We start from the raw sequence: 23,047 nt of genomic DNA, 5'->3' as shown, positions 1-23,047 counted from the left end.
TCTTTGAGTATCTCTTGTCCATCCCCTATCTACAACAGAGGAATGTGTGTTTGGGATGCATCTGCTGCTTTTTAATAGCTTTTTGTAAGCAGATGGAGTGGTGGAGGTTGGGGAGATGTTTTGGAAATTTGGTGAACTTTGAGCTATGCTGGATAAAAAGAAGTCTGGAAAGATGCCTGAATGCTTTCTTTTTTTTTTTTTTTTTTTTGCCAAAGCTTAGGCCTAATTTGCTTGTCTACAGGGAAATTGAGAATAATCACTGTTTCATGATGTAGCTGGTGTTAAGCTTTACAGTAATTATGATACTGCAGGTTTTATGACACTCCGTTCCTAATTCTGTACTGAACATTATAATTTCAGCATAGTGGAAAGGTATTATAATGGCCGCACCTATGCAGAATTAACTTTGCAAAATACTGATCCTGGCATCTGAATTTTCATAACATTTAAATTATACCTTTGCTTTCTGGCTTCTCTGAAGTAATGTCTTTTGATTTGGTGAGTAGATGTAGCAGAGTGGGATGTTCCTTTCTAATGATTGTGTAGTTGCATTGAGGTAAAAGTCTGACCACTTCTGCTTTTTACTCAGGTGGTGTTGCTGTGTTTATGAATGCTGGTCATCACTGTTGTTTAGGTGATAACTTAAAGCCCCAACTCTCCTTGGAAGTTGAAAGCTAAAATACAGTGGAGATGAATTTCAGCTACATGTTTGCTATGTGAACATCTGGTCTCTATCTAAAATCTTAAATTGGCTATCATGTAGCAGCTTAAACTTAGATTCACTGTCAGAATTGGAGCAAACTCCTGTTGCATCTCATTTTACAGATGTTAGTTAACTGATGGTTTTTTATTGAGAGTAAGGCCAAATTCTAATTGCACATACTTTTGTGGCAGCATGTTTTACATGCCTAAGTATTGTACTCATCTATTCTATTTTATACACTTCCTGTTTTATTCTATGATCAGTGGTGTCCCTGTGTTCTTTGGATATATGTCCTTAATGAATTCAGGTATGCTGGTAGTTTCTTCCAGTGAACCTGACCCTGTGGAGCAGTTCCTGAAGCTGTCCCAAGAACAACATCGGATTCAGCACAGTAGTGAATACTCATATCCCAAGTGGTTTATACCAAACACGCTCAAATATTATGTGCTACTGCATGATGTAAGCACAGGAGAAGAGCAAAGGTGGGTCATCTGCCTTCAGTGAGCTTACAGATGAGCTCTTTGACCAAAATGTTTGTGTTGATAAATTCTGTTGATATTAGACATGCAACAGGATCCATTAGCCAGTATGCTATTATCAAGACAGATATTTGAAAGTATTATTTTTAGATTTTCAGTTTTACTCTTGCATAATGGATTGTTTTAAAAACGGGAGAATTTTCCCTTTAAGCACTATGGATAATAGTCTAAAATAGTTTGTTGCAGTACATGCTCTAAAGTTAGTTTGATATCAAGACAGGATAAATGTTGTTTTACTGTTTCAGAGCTGACTCCATTTATGAAGAGATGAAACAGAGATATGGAACTCAGGGTTGCTATTTGCTGAAAATAAATTCTCGGGTGTCTAACAGAGGAGCAGACGAACAGATACCAGATCCTTGGAGTCAGTACCTTCAGAAAAACACTATCCAGAACCAGGTATTACAGTATTCTAAAAACAGATTTTACTGTGCTTATGAAAGTCTATTTTAGTTGCATTAAGTTTCCCCTTAGTGTTATGTATGTGTTTCTACAGAATGAGTAGGCAGTCCAGACACTTCTGACACAGCTATGGCTTTTTGTGAAGGCATAAGATGAGTCGTCAATAGGAACTGTCCTCTGTGCTACCAAAGTTGACAGTAAGGAGCACTGAAATACTGGACTGTCTGACATAGACTGACAGGAGCACAGAAATAATAGACAATAAATAAGAAATAACAAGAGCTGTAAGAGGAAGTAACCTCAGAAGTGTCCTGTTCATAGTAACTTTCTGCCTTCATTTTTATTTGTCTTCCTCAGTCTTAAATTTTTTTCCCTGGGTCTTCTGTACTTCACTAAATAGTCTGGGTGTGTTGTTTTGTGGGAGTATGTGTGGCTTTTGTGATAACTACTTGTGGGTCTAGTCTGGTCTGTCATCTGCCAAGATTGCAAGGGATAGTGTGTTTTGAGTTTGCCATAACTATATGTATTTTTGGCTTTAGAACCAAAAATACTCTTTTTTGAGTTTGCTTCTGACTGACTTGCAGTTATAACTCCTCATGATTAAAAGGTTTCTGGAATCATATTTCTTTGCCAAATGTAGCTGTCTGTTCTAGGTAGCCATTCTTGGCATCAGCTGCTACTGAAAAGTCAAAACATTCCATATTCTCTAAGCTAAGAGGACCAGTGAGTTACAGTCCACCATAAACTAATCAGATATTTTTCTTTTTTTCTGTCCCATGTGAACTGTGCAATATAGATCTTTGTGTATGTGAGCTTATTCAGGAACTGCTTTAGGGAATATATTTTTGCTGCTGTAGGCATTGCTGTGCAAGAGTTGGAGTTACTTTGATTGACAGGGAAGCCAGTTGAGCAAGTTAGAAGGTACTTGCTTCATTTGGTTGAATATGACTTTCATCTTTAAAATAAGACAGTTTCTTAAAGTCTCAGAAACTACTTAGAGAAGTTAATACATATGCTGCTGTAGTAATTCAGTTAACTTATTGAAACTGACAACTATTGTTTAATGACTTTTGTATGTGGTTGAGTAGTCTTAAAGTTCTGACTGTTTTTCCCCCTCTTTTCTGGCAGGATTCCTATGAAGATTATACTGTTGTTTCAAACAAGAACACTGAACACTTGATATCAGATGGCATAGACAGTGAAATTAAAGGTATTTTTGTAACTTTATGAAAACCTTGATCTTAGAGTGTTTACACAACTGTCTTTTGTCTTGGACAGTATTTAATTAGATGGCCTGTTAGGCAGCTCATAGTAATGTTTTTTTAAATGCTCTAAGTGTCCTCAAAGAAAAATGCTGTGGTACTGATCTACTGGATTGGTGGCATCTCCTTAATGAGGTGGTTAATGATGTATTGGGCTCATATTTTATAAGTCTAAGCATATTGTCTGCAAACTCTGGTAATTAGTGAAAATAGCATAGGATTAAATGGTCAATTTTCATAATAATGAAAGTTTTGGTTTGTTTGCTTTGCTATAACTTAGAAGCTGAAGTTTTGGAGTTTGTCCTTGGTTTTGGTATTAAATCTGTAAATGTTAGGGAAGTGCTTAGTTTCTAAGTTGTTTGGAAGCACTTGCTTTGGAACTGCTTATGGATGGGAGAGGATAGTAAATGAAATTGAGTGCAAATTATTGCACCCTCAAACACAAGATAGAATTCAGATGAGAGGCATCACCAAATAGGGAAAAAGTGAGGTACCCTGCATTGCCTGGCCTGCCTCAGCCCAGATCCTTCATATCTCACCTGAAAGGCTTGTGGAGACCTAGCATGTGTAGGAGACCCTACCGTTGCTGTCTTTGTAGGGCCTTGCAGCCCAGATGTAGTCTGGGAGCTGCCAATTGAACTTTACAAACTCAGGATTAGATTTCATGAGTAATATCCATTCAGGATTTGCTTTCACAGCTCAGCTTTGCTTGGTGCCACATAGAGTAAGCTGATTTTCTTATTTATAAGAGAACTGCTTATGTCTTAGAGTGAAGCAGTGTCTCAGTCTATTTCAGAAAGCTGAATGCAATAGTGGTCAGCAGTCCTTCTCATTGAACAAAGAGGACTTTGGAGGAAATTGTTTTACGTCATGATTGCTTGGAACAACATGGAAAATTAGGTTTGTTTTGTTGGTTTTGTTTGTTTTCCTTTACCTTAAAACATAAGCAGAAAAGAAGAGAATGGACCCAGTGGAGCTATTGGAGTAATTGCTGCAATCCCAGCTTTGATGAATGCTTTATTTTGATTTTAATGTTTCCATAGTTTTCCTTCAAAGTTGTTAATATGAGTCAACATACTGGAAGATTTTTTTGCGCTGTAGTTGAGAACCAAAACAGTACATATTTAGTTATGTTGTAATTCTTGAGATTCCCTGAACTTTCTGAGAATTGCAGGAATGATGCAATACTCAGTGCTCAGCTGCTGCCTGCTCAGCATTGATCTGTAGTGCAGAACAGTTGGTGAATTGCTTTGCTTTCCAGAGTTCTGAGTAAGGGAAGCTTTGAAGTAGGTTAGTAAAAATGATCTTTAAAACCCAAAATATTTAAGTAGTTTTATACTTACTGGAGCTTTTATTTCAATCTTTCAACAGATGGCTTGTCAAATAACTTTAAGACTCACCCCCTACAACTGGATCATCCCAGTGGCAGTTTGGATAGCACTGATTACATGAAGGCTTCTACATCACTTCAAGACTCAAAGAAGTCAAATTCTGGGACATCTCATGGTGCTTGTTTAACTCTCACAGATCACGATCGAATTAGGCAGTTCATACAGGAATTCACATTTCGGGGACTTTTGCCACACATAGAGAAAACAATTCGACAGCTCAATGATCAGGTCAGTTCACCCTTAAAAACACTTTGTGCTATAATAAGGAAAAATGGTTGGGGTATAAATCCAGTTATCCAGAAATCTGTTTTGACAGTATCACTTCTTTCTTCATCTAAGGATTCAACGGTCTTGCTGAAAACTGTTAGTAGATTTAAGAGAAATAACTGAAGTTTTCTCATGATGCCTTAATTTGTCTTTTAAAAAAACAAGAACAGGTTTGTATCAACAGCTCCAGTGCAAGGTGCTTTCTTGGTGAAAGCCTATGTGAACTGTTTCCAGGGAAATCTGTTGAATCTTAATACTCTATGCTTTTGGATGATTCTGGCATGGGGAACAAAATTGACTTAGTGTTTCAATGTCAGAATACACAACTAAATTTAAGAAATTTGTTTAATCAATGATCATTGCAAAAAAAGCTGTATCCTTCAGTTGCTACTTGACAGGGAAGAAATGTAGGGACACCCTGAATTGTGTAATTCTGTTGATTTCAGCAGTTTTTGAAATTGAATATGCTTCTCTCAAACTAGGATTTTTTGGAAGTGGGATTAATGTCATGCCCATGTTTGGTCAAGGTCATGCATTAAAGTATTTGCATCACAGTGAAGTACTTTATTTTACAAGTAGTCTAGATTTTAGGTTGGACTACTACCCAAAATTACATATTATAATTATTTAGAATTTAGTTTTCAAACAGATATATCAAATGTTCAAGGTCTTCAGATGAATGTTTCCCCAGTTTACAAAAAGAATAGTGAACCTTAACTGTCTGAGATAAAATAAACATATGAATTCTGAATATACGAATATAAAGATATGAACTTCTGTCTCGGTGTCAGATTAATTCTAAGAAAGCGTGTTCTTAGTTATTTTACTCCTTTTATTTATTTCTGTTTTATGGAAGAAAAATCAGTTCACAAAGCCATAATGAAGCTTGGCTTTTTTTATTGGTTTAAGTTACATCTCTTGCAATGTAGTGGTCTAATTCAGTGTCTTTCTGCAGTTAATATCCAGGAAAGGCTTGAGCCGATCACTGTTTTCTGCTACTAAAAAATGGTTTAGTGGCAGCAAGGTTCCAGAGAAAAGTATAAATGAGCTCAAGAATACTTCTGGTTTGCTGTAAGTAATCTCAGTCCTTATTTTTAGTTCTAAACTGCAAATGTAGCCTTTTTAGGGAAGGGAGGGAAAGCATGTGTTTGTTTGATGGTGTTCTGCAAAGTGAAGTAAATCAGCAATGTTGTGAATTATTTCAATTAGAAAAATCATGAAAAATACTGTGTCTGAATATGTACAATAAATGAGTAGCAGAAATTTATGAAGAAGAGGATAAAATAGACTGTTTGCAGAGTCATCTGCCTGCTCTATTTACAATGAAACTTTCTAAGTTAATATGAACATATGATTTTTAAGAGTAATAGTCATAAAAAGAAGCTGTGGTTTGTCATGAGGGATTTTTTAAGAATTTGTACAAGCTTTTCCACCTGTCATTACAGCCAAACCCCATGTATAGGTGTTTTTGCTTATGCAAAACTATGCAGTTTATTCCAGCAAAGTATTGAGTATATTGCATTTACATTGTGTTCGAGAGCTAAACTAAAGGGAATTTCATACTTAGTGCACCTGTGTCTTAGTATACACTAAAACCAGGTTTTAAGTGTTACCAGAGTACTAATTCTGTATGATTTGGTAAATCCCTCTGTGAATTAGGATGCATAATCTTGAAAAACACTCTCCAACTGTCTTTACCACAGAAATCTAAATAATTTTTTTCGTTGTCTAGTCAAGGTTAATGTCCTTGACATGCACTTACAGCTGTGTTGTGTGTCTTTGGATTTGTAATCAAAATGTTGCCACTTCCAGCTTTCTGTTTTGAATTTGAAAGCGTAGTTCACTTCCTACAGCATTTGACATGCAAGTGTTTGTGAAAATGTATTTGATTATCACTGAAGTGAATAATACATATTGGATTAACCAACAATTAGATTGATGCTTGCAGAGGACAGGAACTTGCAGTGTTTTGGCATAAAGCATAGTTGTTATTGGACTTATTTATTTCAAGAGAAATGTGGAGAAATAACAACTTGAAGCCAAGTGAGCAGTCAAAGTCTTATTTTTTTTTTCCTTCTCATACAGGAAGGAAGAGCTAAGCTTCTGCTTAGCTCTAATGGTTAATCTGACTGAGCAGTTTCAGTGGTAGTTATAAACTTCATTCAGTATTTCTTGGCTAAGAGGAGCGTGTGCTTTCAGTGTTACTGGAACAGTGAATCTTGCTAGTCAGAAAGTAGGATGTGAAACCAAGTTACATGTGGCAACAAGGAAAGAGATTCACTTTTCTTGGCTGTTTTGGGGCAAGGCTGAGAGAGGACAACTTTGAATTTAAATATTTGTATTTATAGGTATCCACCAGAAGCGCCAGAACTTCAAATTCGGAAGATGGCAGACTTGTGCTTTTTGGTGCAACACTATGAACTTGCATATAGCTGTTACCATACAGCAAAGAAAGACTTCTTAAATGATCAGGCAATGCTTTATGCAGCTGGAGCACTGGTTGGTACTTCACATAACATGAACATTCTGTGAACTTTTTCTAATCTCTAATATTTGTCTGAAGGTAACAAAATGCAATCTCTCTCCTCCAAATTTGTACGAGTCTCCCCAAATCTGCTGCCTATCCTTAGGAAACCCTTAAGGTGTTGTAAAATCTGTTTTCTACTCTTATATGAAGGGAATAAAGGTATGAATAAAAACTGGAGAGTTAATTCTTAAAATGTGGAAAGGAGAAAGCCTAGAATGTGACCTCCAGAAAAATTATCTTTAAACTGATAAGTCAAAGCCAGGTGTAAAATAGCTTTATAGTATCTCTTCTAGACTTAGGCAAAATACTTATTTGCCAGAAATTCAAGACTCTGTCACTATAAATATGGTATTGTACTTGTTTTTGGGTGACTTAAAACTTGAAGGCTATACTTTGAGTATGTCACTACTGAATTTCACTCTAAACATATACTCTTTCATAATTTCCTCTTAAGAATGAAGGTGTTTATGACTAAAGTAATTTTCAACAAGATAAATGGGAGTACTGGGGGAAAATGAGTAATTTTATAAATTTTTAGAAGATACATATTGTAAACTTTAGTCTGGTTAACTTGCTAAAATTCGAAACTCTGCTTCATAGACGCATGGAAGCATTATTGTACATCTTTGCATCTTGATTAAAACTTTTACTTAAATATCTGTCTTTACAGTTCAGAAAGTTGCTCTGCACTTGGATAATCTGAATAAACAGAATAATATTAAGAAATCTTAATTTCCAAATGAATGGAAGCAGTCTTAATTACGAATTTGTTGCAATTTACTAGTCTTAATGTTTACTTTCTGCAGAAAATCTTTGCTATAATATTTGCAGTCTGTGAGAAAAGAAGCAAAATTTCAGACTGCATGTTCACTAGAGTTTCCTTGGAAGCTGATAATATAATTTCATTTAAGCAAAACTCAAAAAACAGACGTCATCTTAAAATACACGGTAGTGCTACTTTGCAGGAGCAGTCTTCCTGATAATAGGAAGTTCTTTTGGATTTGTAAAACAGCTCTGAATCAATGCTGCACTGCACAGTGTTGGAGGTACTGTCAACTGCGAACACTTCTGTGTGTAACTCTCTGGCTAATTAATAAGCAGAGCCATAAATAAGCTGTTGCATTAAACCTTTTATCAGTTACAGTGCATTGGATACTTCGATATGATTAGGTGAAGATCTTGAATCTAATAGCTATGTTCCTCAGTCTTTAGAGGTTTATGATTTGTTGTAAAACCTACATTGACTCTACTGAATTTCTCTTGTAGGAAATGGCAGCAGTATCAGCTTTTCTTCAGCCCGGAGCTCCTAGGCCATATCCTGCTCATTATATGGAGACAGCAATTCAGACCTACCGAGATATCTGCAAGTATGTTGTTTACTTTTGTACTGATCTTTGTACAGTGAAAGTTGAAAGATCTGATGGCTTAATTTTCTTACCCTGCACAGTAATAGTACCAGATGATCACAGAATGATGGTAACATTTTAAGGAGTAAGATAAACTAACATATCTAGGATAGCATGAAAGGAGATCTGGACTCTTCTTACCAGAGTGCTTATCGAACTTGTGTATTGAATTCACATGATAGATTTTTAGGTAGTGGGGTGGCTGCAAGGAAGGTTTCTGTGAGAAGATAGCAGGAACTGCCTGTGGCAGAATCAGTTTTCACTCATCTCCAAAATGAACCTGCTGCTGCCCAAGCTGGCAGTGCTACTGTTACCTCTGTGATAACACATTAAAGAAGGGGTAAAAATAGCTGTGCAGCAGCTGTGAGAAAGGAGTGACAAAGTGAGAGAAACAGCCCTGCTGATACCAAGGTCAGGAGAAGACAGGACTTCCCTGCAGCCTGTGGTGAAGACCATGCTGAATCAGATTTTCCCTTGCGGCCCATGGAGGTGCATGGGCAAGGAGGGATCTACCCTGTAGCCCGTCCCAATGCCAGAGCAGGTGGATGTACCTTGAAGGTGGCTGTAGTCTGTAGAGAGCCTATGCCACAGCAGGTGGCTGTCAGGAGCTGTGACCTGTGGGGGAATCACACTGAAACAGTTCCTGAAGGACCCTGCACTGCAAAAACGATACATGCTGGAGCAACTCTTGAAGAACTGCATCTGTGGGAGGGACCCCACACTGGAACAGGGAAGGAGGATTTGGAGGAAGAAACAGCGGAGGAGAAATGTTATAAGTTAATGTTAAAAGACCACAGCTCCTTTTCCCTGTTCCCCTGGCTTGCTTGTGGGGAGGAGGAGGTAGAAGAATTCAGAGTGAACTTGAGCCTGGGAGGGAGGATTTGTCAGGAGAAGGTGTTTACTTCTGCTTTTATTTATCACTGTGCTATTCAGTTATTAATTGCCAATAAATTAATTTAATCTTCCCCAAAACAAGTCTGTTTTGCCCATGACTAAATGGTGAGTGATCTTCCTTGTCCTTTTCTCAGTACATGAGGTTTTTAGTCTGATCTTCTTCCCCCGTGTTGCTGAGCAGGGGGTGTGGCAGAGCAGCTTGGTGGGCACCTGGTACAACTTGCCAGTACTGCTTGCCAACCTGCTTCTAGCTGTTGGACTTCTTGTTTATTAGATCATTTTATTTGGTACTCTTACAAATACAATACTGTTCTAAGAAATGCTCTCCAGCTTTGACTTTCAGAAAGCTCCTGCTATAGTAGGAATTGGACACTTAACGTGTCAATCTGTATGTGGTTGTTCTGTGGGGAGTGAACTTTCATATATTTTGCTTTAAGAAGAATAAGCAACAGAACCTCAGTCTCATGCCATGTGTAGAAAATCAGTAAGATTTGAGATAAAAAAGTTCTCTCAAATTTATTTTGATAAATATTTATTAATACATGCATGTTTTTACTTTAGGAACATGGTTCTGGCTGAACGCTGTGTACTGCTTAGTGCTGAAATCTTAAAAAGTCAAAGCAAATATTCAGAGGCAGCTGCTCTTCTGATTCGCTTGACCAGTGAGGTAAAACTTAGTAGCTTTTTCCGTTTCTGCCGTCTCACTATTTGTTTTCTTACCCAAACACTTCTAGGTTACCTTCTGATTCTTGTGCTACAATATTTTCTAGCCAAAGGTAGCAAATGAACAGGTGTAGAGCATGAAGTGAAGAAAACTGTGTACACTGTAAGTGAAGGAGCTAGTACAGTTACTCTTTTTCTAGTCAAATGACTTGCTTGACTTCCTTAACCATGCTAAATATGTTATCTTTGGCTTTGTAACTAATTTTCTTTGACATCTGCCTAGCTCTTGGATGGTGTAACTTACAAACTCGTATGTTCAAAGTATTAGCATGGCTTGCTAGAGCCACAATGGATGCTATCCCATATAATCATAATCAGAAATTCTCTATAGTTTAAGCAACTAAGAGATTACTGTAGCTCAGCCGGTATGAATCATTCAAACCTTGCTGTGTAAGTGAAACCCTACACTTCTGTGATATTAATTGGTGGAAATTAAGCATGGATCAGCTTCTAACCCAGGAATTGTCTTGCTTAAAAAGGAGTGAAGAAAAATGTAATTCCAGTTATAGTGTAGCATCTCCTTTAAAGCTTGGAGGGAAGTTTAACTGGTAGTTCTGATTTCATGGCCAGCTGCACCAAATGTGATGCTTCTGAGACCTTCCTTGGACTGCTTAGGCACGGAATAAATCTGTTTAGTTCTGTAATTTTCTTTCTTGAATGTCTTTGTAGCTTCATTCTTTCCTTTCAACTTAAGCTTGCCACCAGTGTTTACAAGAGCAACCTAAGATATTTAAGCAAGGAATTTAAATCCTATTAGCTCTGCACGGTCACTTTACAGCTTAAAATTGCACATAGTATGCCTGTGGAGCATTTTGGTGGTTGCAAGGAAAATCTTTACAGGATACTATATTGGTGTCCCAGAGTATATTTGTAGTCAAGATGCATACCTGAGCATCATTGATAGCATGGAGTTCAGCTGTGGTAAAATCAAGTAGATTCTGTTCTGATTGGTTAAAGTAATATAGCTGTGTCTTGGCAGAAGAGAAGGATGTAATAGTAAGAAATTGTACATTAAGAAATCAATAGGTTCAAAAGGTTCACATGATAAAAATTCACCAAGTTTCATTGCTCCCTGTATTTTTCAGTCATCCTGGTAGAGGTCTTATTTTTTGGTTTTAGCCTTAATATCTGCAGGGGAAGGGGAGGGTAAAAGGTGGGAGAGTGTTTCAGAGGTAATGGTGTTTGAATCTGTAGCCTGAGTAACTGAAAAAGCAGAAAATACTTCTTTGGTTAGTCATACTGAAACAGGTTCATATATGCTTTACTGAAATAAGTAAGAACATGATGGCATTGAATAATATTGAAAAATACTTTTAGTCTTATTTTATGTACTCACATATCTATATAATCTTTGCATATAAAAGAATCTTCAGCTTCACAGAACTCTTACAACTTACTGTCCCTCTTAGCATTACAACAAGGCCACCTTGTTTTACCTTTATGGTTTTATTCAACTCAGGCTAATTCTTTTTTCCTTTTAAACAGGATTCAGATCTTCGCAGTGCACTCCTGTTGGAGCAGGCAGCCCATTGTTTTATAAACATGAAAAGTCCCATGGTTAGAAAGTTTGCATTTCATATGATATTGGCTGGCCATAGATTTGGTAAAGCAGGCCAGGTAAGTATTATCTTTCCACATGGAAAATATGCCTGGTATTAGATACTTTGTAAGTGTGTCATTAGTCTGGAAAAGGATTCTTGGCTTCTGACACTTCTGTGTTAGTCTGCAGTATTCTGTTCTGTAATCTTCTGAAAATGATTTCTGGATTGATCACCCTAGCCTTTTACTTCTGTTTTTGAAGGAATGCTGAAGATCGCTGACTTGAAACTTAAGTGATGCGTGTTTTCATTTGAGTCTCATTTTATACACAGTAATTTTGCTTTTTGGGCAAAGGAATGTTTTTACTCTTGAGATAAGGGTGAATTGCGGGAGATAATTATTTGCTAGACTCAGCTTATTAGAATCGTAGCAAAATTTAGATATTTGTTTTTCCTGGTGACTTAAATACATGTTCCTTATTGGAGATGCAGGTGTGTGAACAGTTACTCACCACAAACCAAAGCATCTCTGTGGCTGTTAGACGTAAGTGGCAGTTAAAGCAATACAGATCAGATTGGTTTTACTCTCATTCACATTACTTTGCAGGCAGTTCTAACGGTGGTAGATAAACTTCTTTGGATAGAACTTTTGTGCTTTGTTTCTGCATTAGTTGTGGGATATATTCTGTAAAGATAGCTTGTGCTTGATTCCTGCTGGGGTTCTTATTGCAAGACAATAATCCAGGAGAACCAAGGTGTCAAATTTCTGTTTTAAACAAAGCCCTGTGATATTGGCTGGGGATTTTCTCCCACCCTACCCAATCTCAGTCTCACCGTCCTGGTAAGGACTAGAAAAAGTATTTTCACATTGTTGGCTTCTGTGATGTGAACGAGTAGTAGGAGTACTTCACCCCCTCCTTGGTTTTCTTCATGTGACAGTTTTCCTGTCTGTTGTTACGACAAAACAATAATGGCAGGAAGCTATTGAGCAGTTTTTCATATTTTTATTCTTTTATGTCCTGTTCCTTTGTCTGGGAAAGTGAATGCATTTTGTAAAGTTTTGACTTTGTGTAACAGCTCTCTTTGTTGTTTGTGTCTAATATTTGTAGGGATTCTGGTTTCCAAGAAGTACTTTTTCAGTGTTACAGGAAATGTAGCTATTTTATTTTTCCTTAGAGGTACGAAACTGTAAAATGCTACTGAAGAGAAATCAGCCAGGCTGTTTAGCTGCAGACCATAATACCATATTTTAAAGTGTCACTAGTACATGCTGGTGTTAAGGATTTACTGCTTGTACTCTGCTGTCATCACCATACCAATGTGAGCGTATATTAGATTTTTTCCCCATTAGTGTTGTAAGTAAGGGAATGCTGTTGCCATTTTTTAGAAGCTGAGACTTAGCTGTACAGTGAATGTCTATACAGCTGTTCAATACCTAGACTTGGGATTGAATGCCTGGGTCCTGAGGTACATGCAGGAAAGGAACTATGTAGCTGACTGGGATCAGTTCATCTATCTCCCAGTGGCTGATATGACAATTGGTAATTTTTCTTGTTTGTAGGGCTGTGTTTTGTTGGTTTTCTTGGCATGGATTTTTGTCCCAGATACGTATACTGAACAACAGTTGGCTGAACGTATCACACTGAAAGTTCAGTTCAGGTGGAATGAAATGTATTAAATCTAGCTTATGTCGTGAGGCTTGGCAATAGACCTCTGTAGACTTTAGCAGTCAGTCCTAAAGGAACTTCAAACCCTGTTTTAAAAGTAATCTGTTCTTATTTGCTTTTCTAACTTACTGCCTGTTACTAAAGTCTTTGAAAATGTGAACTTAATCTGGAGGCCAGGCTCTGTACTGTAGGAACAAGCACTTCTGTGCTTAGATTAGTATTGACCAGATTCTATGAGGCACAGTTCTGGAACATTACATTTAACATAGTGGCAGGGATGTGGTAAAAACTACTTCTCTGACTTACTGTTCAGTGTTCATAATGTTATAATTACAGTCAGTGGGTAACAGTAGAATTTGACAAATTACCTTTTTTCTTGCAGAAGAAACATGCCTTACGTTGCTACTGTCAAGCCATGCAGGTTTACAAAGGGAAGGGCTGGTCTCTTGCAGAAGACCACATTAACTTCACCATCGGTCGTCAGTCCTTTACGCTTCGTCAGTTGGACAACGCTGTGTCTGCCTTCAGACATATTTTGATCAATGACAGTAAACAACCTCCAGCTCAGCAAGGAGCTTTTTTAAGAGAATATCTTTATGTCTATAAGGTAAATGACTTCTGTGTCTGTTTCTTTAGTAATAAGTAATTTTATTGCCACCAGTTCTCTGTTAAATCATTACATGATTTTCTGTTTTATCTGCTTTGTTCCAGAGTTTTTTTTAAATCTAGTTGATATGTTCAATTTTTTACTTCAGACTTCACAAAACTCGCACATGCTGCATTTCATGTGTGTAGTACTTTCACAGATGGGTATAAGTATGGGTTATTATCACAGTAATGTATGTGGTTTTATTACAATAAAGTCTTCTTTTTGAGGGTCATAGCTGGATTGTAGTTGTGATAAGTTTCACAATCTTTAGAGGAAATGGGTCTGTTTTGTTTTGATCAATTTATAATGATTTTGAGGGCTTTTGATCATACATGTTTAATAAAGACTAGGTAGCTAGCTCTGTCGTCATCCATATAGTGAATTTCATTCTTTAATAAGGATAGAATTTGATGGATCAAGTGACTCATTGAGTTGTGTTTAAGTTCATGGATGATTCTGGATTGCAGTATACTATATACTACATGGGGTGTTTGGTGCTGCTATTGCCACACAATATGCAGTCATGTAGATACTGCCTTTTAAAAGCTGATGAACAGAATTTCTGTGGTGTTTAAGTTATGGCAGACCTTCCTCAAAGGCTGGTATTTGAATCCACAGCTCAGCTTAGTGAGAGTCTTGTTTAATGGTGGTGGGATAGTAAATATAGTTTATCAAATTCTGAGTTAGAGAGTCAGGCTTGGCATCAAATAAAGTTTGTAACAGCAATGCAACCACGGTAGTGATTAGGTTTCAGGGTTGAAGTAATTATTCTCCTTTTCCCATAAGGATTTCACAAACTTGAAGCACCTATTATAGGCAAAAAAAGTCAAACAGTTAATTGAAGTTATTTATTCCATCTTAAAAGTACTCCCTGTTCAAACATTGGGTGTTTTTAACTGGGCTTCCTTATCATTCAGTCATCAGTAATGTACATGACACTCTGTTTTCTTGCTCCTTTGCTCCAGAATGCAGCCCAGCTGTCACCTGATGGTCCCTTACCACAGCTTCCTTTACCATATATTAACAGCTCAGCAACTCGTGTTTTCTTTGGCCATGATCGACGACCAGCAGAAGGTTAGAAAATTTTAAGTAAACAGTTTCAAGTCCCTTTTTTAAGGAACCAAAATACGTCCAGGAGTTGGTGCCATTTAAAAGAAGTCTGTCATTATGTAAAACTAAAGTAACTGGGTAACCTAAAAATATTTGAAAATAAAAGCTTGAGCTTAATATCTACTGGCTGGATGTTTGCAGACTTTCTTTGTAAATATGAAATCTGTGTATGTGGTTGTGCGGGCTGTCGCTGTTTTTCACACCTAGGAAGCTTCAATGCAAGTCTGTAATGAACTTCATGAAAGGGCTAATTATTGCTGTAGCAAATACTGGACGCTAGCGGCGATGCTACGAATTAGATTTACAGTTAAATTCCTCTAGGATGAAATATTTGAAACACTCTGATTCCTGAGTGTAAAGAAAGCTGAGTGGAAATTCCTATATAATCCAAGGCTGTACTGTGGAGTTGTAGTCCGTTATAAAGTAAAAATGATCTGTAGCCTGGGTATACTGTGTAGCATGCTAAAATCTTGGAATGCTGTGGTATCCCAATTGAACTATATTCAAATTATCTCAGTGTAGTCTTCCATATGTGCATTTCAAAATGTCCTGCAATTCACTTTTTAAAATCAATGGTAGCATAAGAATTATAGTGACCTAGAACTTAAAATAGTTACCGAACTGCCAGTGCAGCCCTCTGATGCAGCTATTGCACATCGCTGTTCTCGCCTTTAAGACTGCCTTTCTCTCTGCAGGTGAAAAGCAGGCAGCTACGCACGTAAGCCTGGATCAGGAGTATGACTCAGAATCATCCCAACAGTGGAAGGAGCTCGAGGAGCAGGTTGTATCTGTGATAAATAAAGGAACAATACCTCCAAACTTTCAACCAACGCAGTTCTGTTTAAATCGCTACTCAGATAACTCCAAATTTCCGCTTGCAGTGATAGAAGGTAAAGTTGAGATTTTTACACTTCAGAAATAAAATTGGTTAGATAAATTTGTATTGATATTTCCTGTCTTATTAGAGATTTGAGCCAACATTCTTGTGCGAATTGGTTGCATGTGAATACAAACAATTGAGATAGCCTTCAGATTGTGATAGGGAAAGCCTGTTATTGTTTTCTTGCATTTTTTTGGTAGAACCAATAACTGTAGAAGTGTCCTTCCGAAACCCTCTGAAAGTTCCTCTTCTTTTGACTGACCTTTCATTGCTGTGGAAGTTTCAACCTAAAGACTTCAGTGCAAAGCATGATGGAGAAACAAAAGAGCAGGTAAACAAAGCTTCATCCTTTTCCAATTCAAACAGCTGCAGGTATGGAGTATAGATTGAGTATTCAAAATTCTGTAGTATGAAAACATCTAAACATAAACATTAAACATGAAGGTTTTAGTGTAAACTAAAAAAAAAGGGTAAGAAAAACAGTAGCTACTTAAGTAATTTTTATATTATCTAGATTTTCCTAGATCTGTAGGGCACAAAGCAGCCGAGTTAGCTTTACAATACACATTAGAATTTTTTGCTGAATGCAAAACAAAATACTTCCAAGATTTCATTATATATGTACCACGTCTATTTTGAGTCACACTAGCCTTGACTTGCGAATATGAGTGTCAGTAGGTAGATTATCAAATACCCTTTTCTTATTTGAGCTGTTGTACATAGTGAAATGTGTTTTGAAAAACTGCGCTCATATAACATAGAAACATCTTACTATCTTGATTAGAAGAGAAATGAAAACTTACTGTATTAAAAATTAATATTTTGAATACTTTAGATGAGCTGTTGTGCTATTGTTTGACTTAATACTTCAACTAATGCTGCCAAAAGCTCTGATGGACTCTTGTCATATCCAGGTTTTAATATATTCTAATACTGAATAGTATAGTAAATTCCTAAATAATTTGTTTTCTTGGCCAAAACTTTGGGAACACAGTGATCTCTAAAGGTTCTGTAAGTATTTACCAGAATTGTAAACCTGGTTCTGCATAGTTTAAGTCTCAAGGCTTACCATACACTTTCCCTTCTGTTCTGATCTGAACTGCTACTTTAATGGTGTGATAAATACTTCTGTAAATATCCATGAAACAGACTGGGAATGGTTCCAATTTGTAGTGCTAAATCTTAAATTTCTCTTAAACAAAAGTTTACTGAACTCTCAAGCTGCTTTTTTAATTTGTAAATGCTGAGAACCTGAGCATGCAGGACTTGATTTTCCAAACTGTTTGGAAATTTGCATGATTTTTTCCCTTGAGCACTTTAGGAAGGGTGTTGGAAATATTTCTTATGGCATTTTCTCTGACTAGGAGTAATAGTATCTAAAGAGCTGTTTCTTCTTTTCAGGGTACATGTGATGAAGATATGGTAGGAACTGAAGCAATAGCAGAATTTTTAATTAATAGTGAGGAGACAAAAGTGGTAAGTACTATACTTTGTTTTAAAGTCAGCACTGAACTTTGTTATGATCTGAACTTAACACTAAACTGACAGAACAAGTGACTGAATCGGAAATTCCAGTACCTCATATATCTTATCACTTTGTATAAATGTGACAGGACCAGAGACAGTGGGCACAAGAGGCACCTCCTGAACATCAGGAAATGTTTATAACTTCATTTATAACACTAACTTATTTTGTAAATGTGATGGTGCTTGGGCACTTGGCACAGGCTGCCCAGAGTGGTTGTGGAGTACCCATCTTTGGAGATGTTCAGAGCCCTTTGGATGTGGTCCTTGGCAGCTGGCTCTAGATGGCCCTGCTTGAGCAGGCAAGTTGGGCATGACGACCTCCAGAAGTCCATTCCAGCTTCAATCATTCTGTGATTCTGCCCCTGTTAATCACAGTGAAGGTTAATTTTAAGGAATTTTTTCTAATGTAGTGAACATTTCTCAGCTGTGAACTGGTTTGATAAATTCTGTGTATATGAAATTTTCAATCTAGTAAATGATCTATATTTGCTGTTGCAGTTACAGCTGACACAGCTATAAAGTAAATGTAGCCATGAGTGTGTTTAGCAATTGGACATTTAACTGTAAAAATACTTCTTTCTAGTAGCAACAACAACAAAAATTTAACGTATCTCCACAGGCAAGACTAAAGCTCTTTCCCCATCAAACAGGGGAGCTACATATTCTGGGAGTCGTTTATAATCTTGGCAGTGTTCAAGGTGCTGTGTCATTAGATGGGATAGATCCTTCTATTGGATTACAGACAGGTAAGTGTATTATTATCTTAAATTGTGTGTTTCTGGAAGGAGGAGACATGGCTTCTGCAGAGTAGAACTAAATTCTAGTGTCCAGTGTTTGACTACCATTGTTAACTTTCAACTTCTGTCTAAATGTTGCACTGAAGTCCTTTTTATAGATTGCTAAATTTAAATTTGGCTGATAGCTTTTTTTTTAGCATCTTGAATTCTCTTTCCTTTACATTACTATATAAATTGACAATTAATTGCATGCTATTTGATCTGTTTTGTTGAATTATTCCTCTGAAATTGTCTCTCACGTGGTGAATTTAGTTGTTAGATGAAATGGAGATTAAAATGTGTCTGAAAGAAATAGAAGCTTGTTTAGAGGCTGGAAACCTTTTGAATAAAAACCTTTTGGAGAGTGGTAGCTGTCTTTAAAGGAAATAATCCTCTAAGTGACTTTTCCAGCCTGGCAGGAATTGGGAAAGGAAATAAATGCTATCAGCTTCATGCACTCTGTCTGCCGCTTCCCTTCCAGTTGTAGTCAAACTATGGAAGGGCAGAGTAAGCCCACAGCAATGGATAACTGGCTGTTGGAACTTGAGCTAGCTATGTGTTATGTGAGTGTAAGCTTTGAATCGTTCTTTGTTGGTGATGCTGCTTAATCAATGAACACCGCATGGGCCCAATGACAAAAATTAACTTTTGAGATTGGATTGGGAGCTTTGGATCATTTCTTAGAGACTAAAGTCAGGAATTAATTAAAAAAACCCCAACTAAACAAAAGTTCTAAAAATTTTTTCAGGAAAGTTTGTTTCCAATGGGTTGTCTGTACGAGGAAGACAAGATTTAGAAATCCAAGGACCTCGACTTAATAACACGAAAGAGGAAAAAACATCAATTAAATATGGACCTGATAGACGTTTAGATCCCATTATTACAGAAGAAATGCCTTTGTTAGAGGTATGTAGCTACCTCCTGTTGGTAGTTTTGAGAAAATAGCAAAATGCAGTTTATAAATGTATGTCTAACAATGGCGGCTTGGATTTTGTTAATGCCTAAATCTTCCCAGATAATTTCTGATCTGTCAGTGGCAAACTTGTGTGGGTTTTTTAAATTGAAACTTGAAGCCTCAAAATTGTATTCTGAAATTGCTATATTCCCTTTAGAATTATAGTTGGCAACAGCTTTGGTACCCAGATTTTAAGATAAATGAGGAACAGGCAAAGAAGCTTTTTTCTGTTTACTTGCCCTTCATCTAGAAAAGTTATTCCAGCTGCTTAATTCAAATACAGTGCTTTTCCTTTCTGCGGTCATTAAAATGGTCTGGGTAACTGGTTAATGACAGGGGCCTGTAGAGTGGGATGGATCAGCTAGAAAGGATTACAGTGATCATCCAGTCCAGCTGCCTGACCAAGTTACAGTATGTTAATGGCTTTATCTAAATGCCTCTTGAACAGTGTCAGGCTTGAGGCATCGACCACCTCGCTAGAAAGCTATTCCACTGTTTGGCCACCTTCTCCATACAGAAATGCATCTTAAGATCCAGTCTAAACATCCATCCCCTGGTGCAGCTTTGAGCCATTCCCACATGTCTGATCACTGGATTTCAGGGTGAAGAGGTCTGCACCTCCCTCTTCACTTCCCCTCAGGAAGCAGCAGTATAGTTTGTGTTAGTGATTGTTTGCGTGGCATTCCCAACTTGGCTCAGGTTTTTATTGTTTCCTTTTCTCTCCCATGCAGGTGTTCTTTATAAATTTTCCTACAGGGCTTCTCTGTGGAGAAATCAGAAAAGCGTATGTAGAATTTGTGAACGTGAGCAAGTGTCCTCTTACTGCACTGAAGGTTGTGTCCAAGCATCCAGAATTTTTTACTTTTGGCGGAAATACTGCTGCTTTAACACCACTAAGTCCTTCAGCCTCTGAGAACTGTAGTGCTTACAAGACTGTTGTGACAGATCCTACCTCTGTGCGAACAGCACTGCTGTCTTCAGCTTCTTCTGCAGACTTTGGGGTTGGCACGGGAGGTTCACCTGAAGTAATACAGGTTCCGCTTCCTGATGCTGTTCTTCTTCCTGGGGCTTCAGTGCAGCTGCCAATGTGGTTACGGGGACCAGATGAAGAAGGTGTTCATGAAATTAACTTCTTGTTTTACTATGAAAGTATTAAAAAGCACTCAAAAATGTGGTAAGTTCTTCTAATCTACCTTCTCTGTCATACTTATTAGACACATTAGATTCTGTGATTGTAATGGTAAAAGTAAATATTACTGAATTTAGTAATAGTCACTGTGATGATGTGAAAATGACCTGTTATCTGCTATTCTAAGCAATATTTTTTCTAATTATCTAATTTCCATAGGAAATTGAGTAGCCTACACTGCTTTTATTGAAGTAGTAAATACTAAATTAGTAAAATAAATTAATAAAAAAAGGGTTAATGGAATTATGTTAAAACAACCTTTGTTTGTATTTAGTCCCTCTGGAACTACATTATTTTGAGGTGTATAGGATGAAAAATTATAACCTAATTTGTTTCTACATCTTACAAGACAAAATCTTGTCTTATCATTCATTGAATGAAAGATTTTGTTGTTATTTAAAATTTGGTTAGTCATTGTATTGTGATGAAGGATATTCTCTTTGGAGGGGTTAATTACCAAGTTTGACTTGCACACTGTTTTGTAGTTCCTTTTTGGACCATCTTGAGAGAGTCCACAGTCAGGTTTGACACAAGCTAAAACAGCCCCAAGAAATTCATTCACCACTTCCTGTGGGCAGGCAGGTTTTCAGAAAGGGGGGGGTCCATCATGTTTAATGATCACTTGTGAGGACACGTCATCAGGCCCTGCTTTCTCCTTCTCTCTGTTTTTGTTGCTGAGCATAATACCATATGGTATGGAATATCCCGTTGGTCAGCTGGGGCTCAGCCATCCCAGTGTGTCCCCTCTGACCCTTTTGTGCAGCCCCAGCCTGCTTGCTGGTAGAGTGGGGTGAGGAGCAGAAAAGGCCTTGATCCTGTGCAAGCCCTTCTCAGCAATAACAACAACATTCCTGTGTCAACACTATTTCTAGCACAAATCCAAAACATGGCCACTTACTAGCTACTGTGAAGAAAATTAACTATCCTGGCCTAAACCTGCACACTTGGTGTCTGTACCAGGGTTAATTCAGAAAAACTCTAGTAAGATGGGCTGAATGTCTTCTTGTGGCTGAAGCTTGTTTTCTAGGCTAGTTCTGAGAGAGAAACCAAGTTCGTGTACTGTGAGGCTGGTTTGGGGTGTAAATCAAAGCAGAGTAAGTTGAAGATGGTTGAGAGAGTGGATCAGTAGCATATTCTCAAAACTGAAGTCATGTAATGCACCCTTGGTTTAGATTTTTCTGTAGCTTCTAAAATATCAAAGGTAGCATTTAATTTGGCTCTAAACTAGTCCGTAGGAATAGGGAATTTGTCCCCTTACAACTCATAGGATTCAGAAATGGAGGTGCTTGAGAGATGGAAGAGGGTTGTTTGAGTAATTTACTTGTTCCTTACTGTACTAAAGTTTTGAGGGGGACTTAAGGGAACTGCTCTGGTTTAAGAGTGCTCTTTGTAGATGGAGCATAGCTTTTAAGTGTTGAAAAAATTATGTCATTTGTACCACTTGAAAGCTATACAGGTATCTGTATATCTGAACATTAACTGCAAAACTTAAAAGTTTCTTCTGTAATTATGACATTGTGAAGTAGAGTTTAGGAAGCCACTGATTTTTCCCTCCCAAAACCAAGTGTCACATGATGTTTTAACATATTCAATAGGTAATGCGTATCAAACTTCTACATGCCTCTAAAATGTTTCCAAGTGGAAGTTATGGTAGCTAAAAGCTTCTACATTGGAAAAGCTCAAGTGTTTTGATGGTGTCTACAAATGGAATTGTAAAGATTAATTCATCCTTAGAAAAGCAGGAAGAACTTTCACAAAGGGACTGCTGTGCTGGACGTTGAGCATACCTGGAAATAGGCAGAGTAGCTGTGGTTTGATTCTCTTTTTTAAAATTCTCTCTTCAGGAGAATTTATTGAATGCAGTGGTATTCTAAGTGCTTTTTAGTAAATATTTATGGCAAGAGATGTGACTAAGTAGTGGTCTTTCTCTCACTTATTTACTCAAAAACTGTTTTCCAGAGCATTTGGTGGCATTAAATAGCTTAATGATATCTGTATGCCAATACATGTCTGTTTGCTTTCACTCTGCCAGTTGTCTTACATCTGAAACATTTCTGAAGTGTTTTTCGTCATGGTAATACCTGAACCTTTTTCTCCAATGTTTCACACTGGCTTAGACTGTGTGTTTAAAAAGCACCTACCCATGCAGCAAGATGGTTAAAAATAAAGTAGGTTTAATAGGCTATCTTCAGTGAAAAGTGTATTTTTGGTGGTTGGAATGAACAAAGTGTCTAATGGCCTTAATATTGACAAACATAAAAGCTAAATTTCTTGATGTCATGTTCTGGGCAGTCCTGGTTGTTCAAAATGTTGTCTTTTTTTTTTCTTTTCTCCCTTTCCTAGTCACAGAGTATTAAGGCACACTGCAGTTATTTGTACCAGTCGGTCTCTGCACATTCGGGCTACTGTCTGCAGAAGTAATGCACTTGGGGATGAAGAAGGCAGAGGGGACAACATGTTGCTCTTTGTGGATGTAGAAAATATCAATACTGTAAGTTCTTATTTGTATTAATAATAATAGTACTATCCTGAAGCTCAGCAGATATGAACCAAGACTCAAGTTTTTCTACAGTAACTTTGCAAACAACAACAGAAAAATGCCCTTGCATATTTGATCATTCAGTTACTGTTGGAAAGAGTAT

At 37.3% G+C, this 23,047-nt stretch overlaps 1 protein-coding gene across 4 annotated transcripts in view; it reads left to right on the top strand.

Moving 5' to 3' along the window:
- TRAPPC8 (trafficking protein particle complex 8) overlaps nt 1-23,047 on the top strand; it is a 51,691-nt gene that overhangs the window by 11,720 nt on the left and 16,924 nt on the right. For all 4 annotated transcript variants that reach the window (XM_030969808.1, XM_030969800.1, XM_030969798.1 and 1 more), the window contains 18 exons: nt 1,011-1,185; nt 1,488-1,641; nt 2,773-2,854; nt 4,278-4,525; nt 5,520-5,635; nt 6,913-7,063; nt 8,358-8,458; nt 9,953-10,058; nt 11,600-11,731; nt 13,702-13,926; nt 14,934-15,042; nt 15,774-15,968; nt 16,159-16,289; nt 17,360-17,434; nt 18,105-18,231; nt 19,010-19,167; nt 19,948-20,390; nt 22,749-22,896. In XM_030969808.1, coding sequence (XP_030825668.1) covers nt 1,011-1,185; nt 1,488-1,641; nt 2,773-2,854; nt 4,278-4,525; nt 5,520-5,635; nt 6,913-7,063; nt 8,358-8,458; nt 9,953-10,058; nt 11,600-11,731; nt 13,702-13,926; nt 14,934-15,042; nt 15,774-15,968; nt 16,159-16,289; nt 17,360-17,434; nt 18,105-18,231; nt 19,010-19,167; nt 19,948-20,390; nt 22,749-22,896 — 2,876 coding nt within the window. The remainder of the gene's footprint in view (nt 1-1,010; nt 1,186-1,487; nt 1,642-2,772; nt 2,855-4,277; nt 4,526-5,519; nt 5,636-6,912; nt 7,064-8,357; nt 8,459-9,952; nt 10,059-11,599; nt 11,732-13,701; nt 13,927-14,933; nt 15,043-15,773; nt 15,969-16,158; nt 16,290-17,359; nt 17,435-18,104; nt 18,232-19,009; nt 19,168-19,947; nt 20,391-22,748; nt 22,897-23,047) is intronic.

The sequence above is a fragment of the Camarhynchus parvulus genome, chromosome 2, assembly GCF_901933205.1.
Source record: "Camarhynchus parvulus chromosome 2, STF_HiC, whole genome shotgun sequence".
Classification (NCBI taxonomy): Eukaryota; Metazoa; Chordata; class Aves; order Passeriformes; family Thraupidae; genus Camarhynchus; species Camarhynchus parvulus.
Note: the sequence above shows the minus strand (reverse complement) of the source record. Positions and strands in the feature narration are given on the sequence as shown.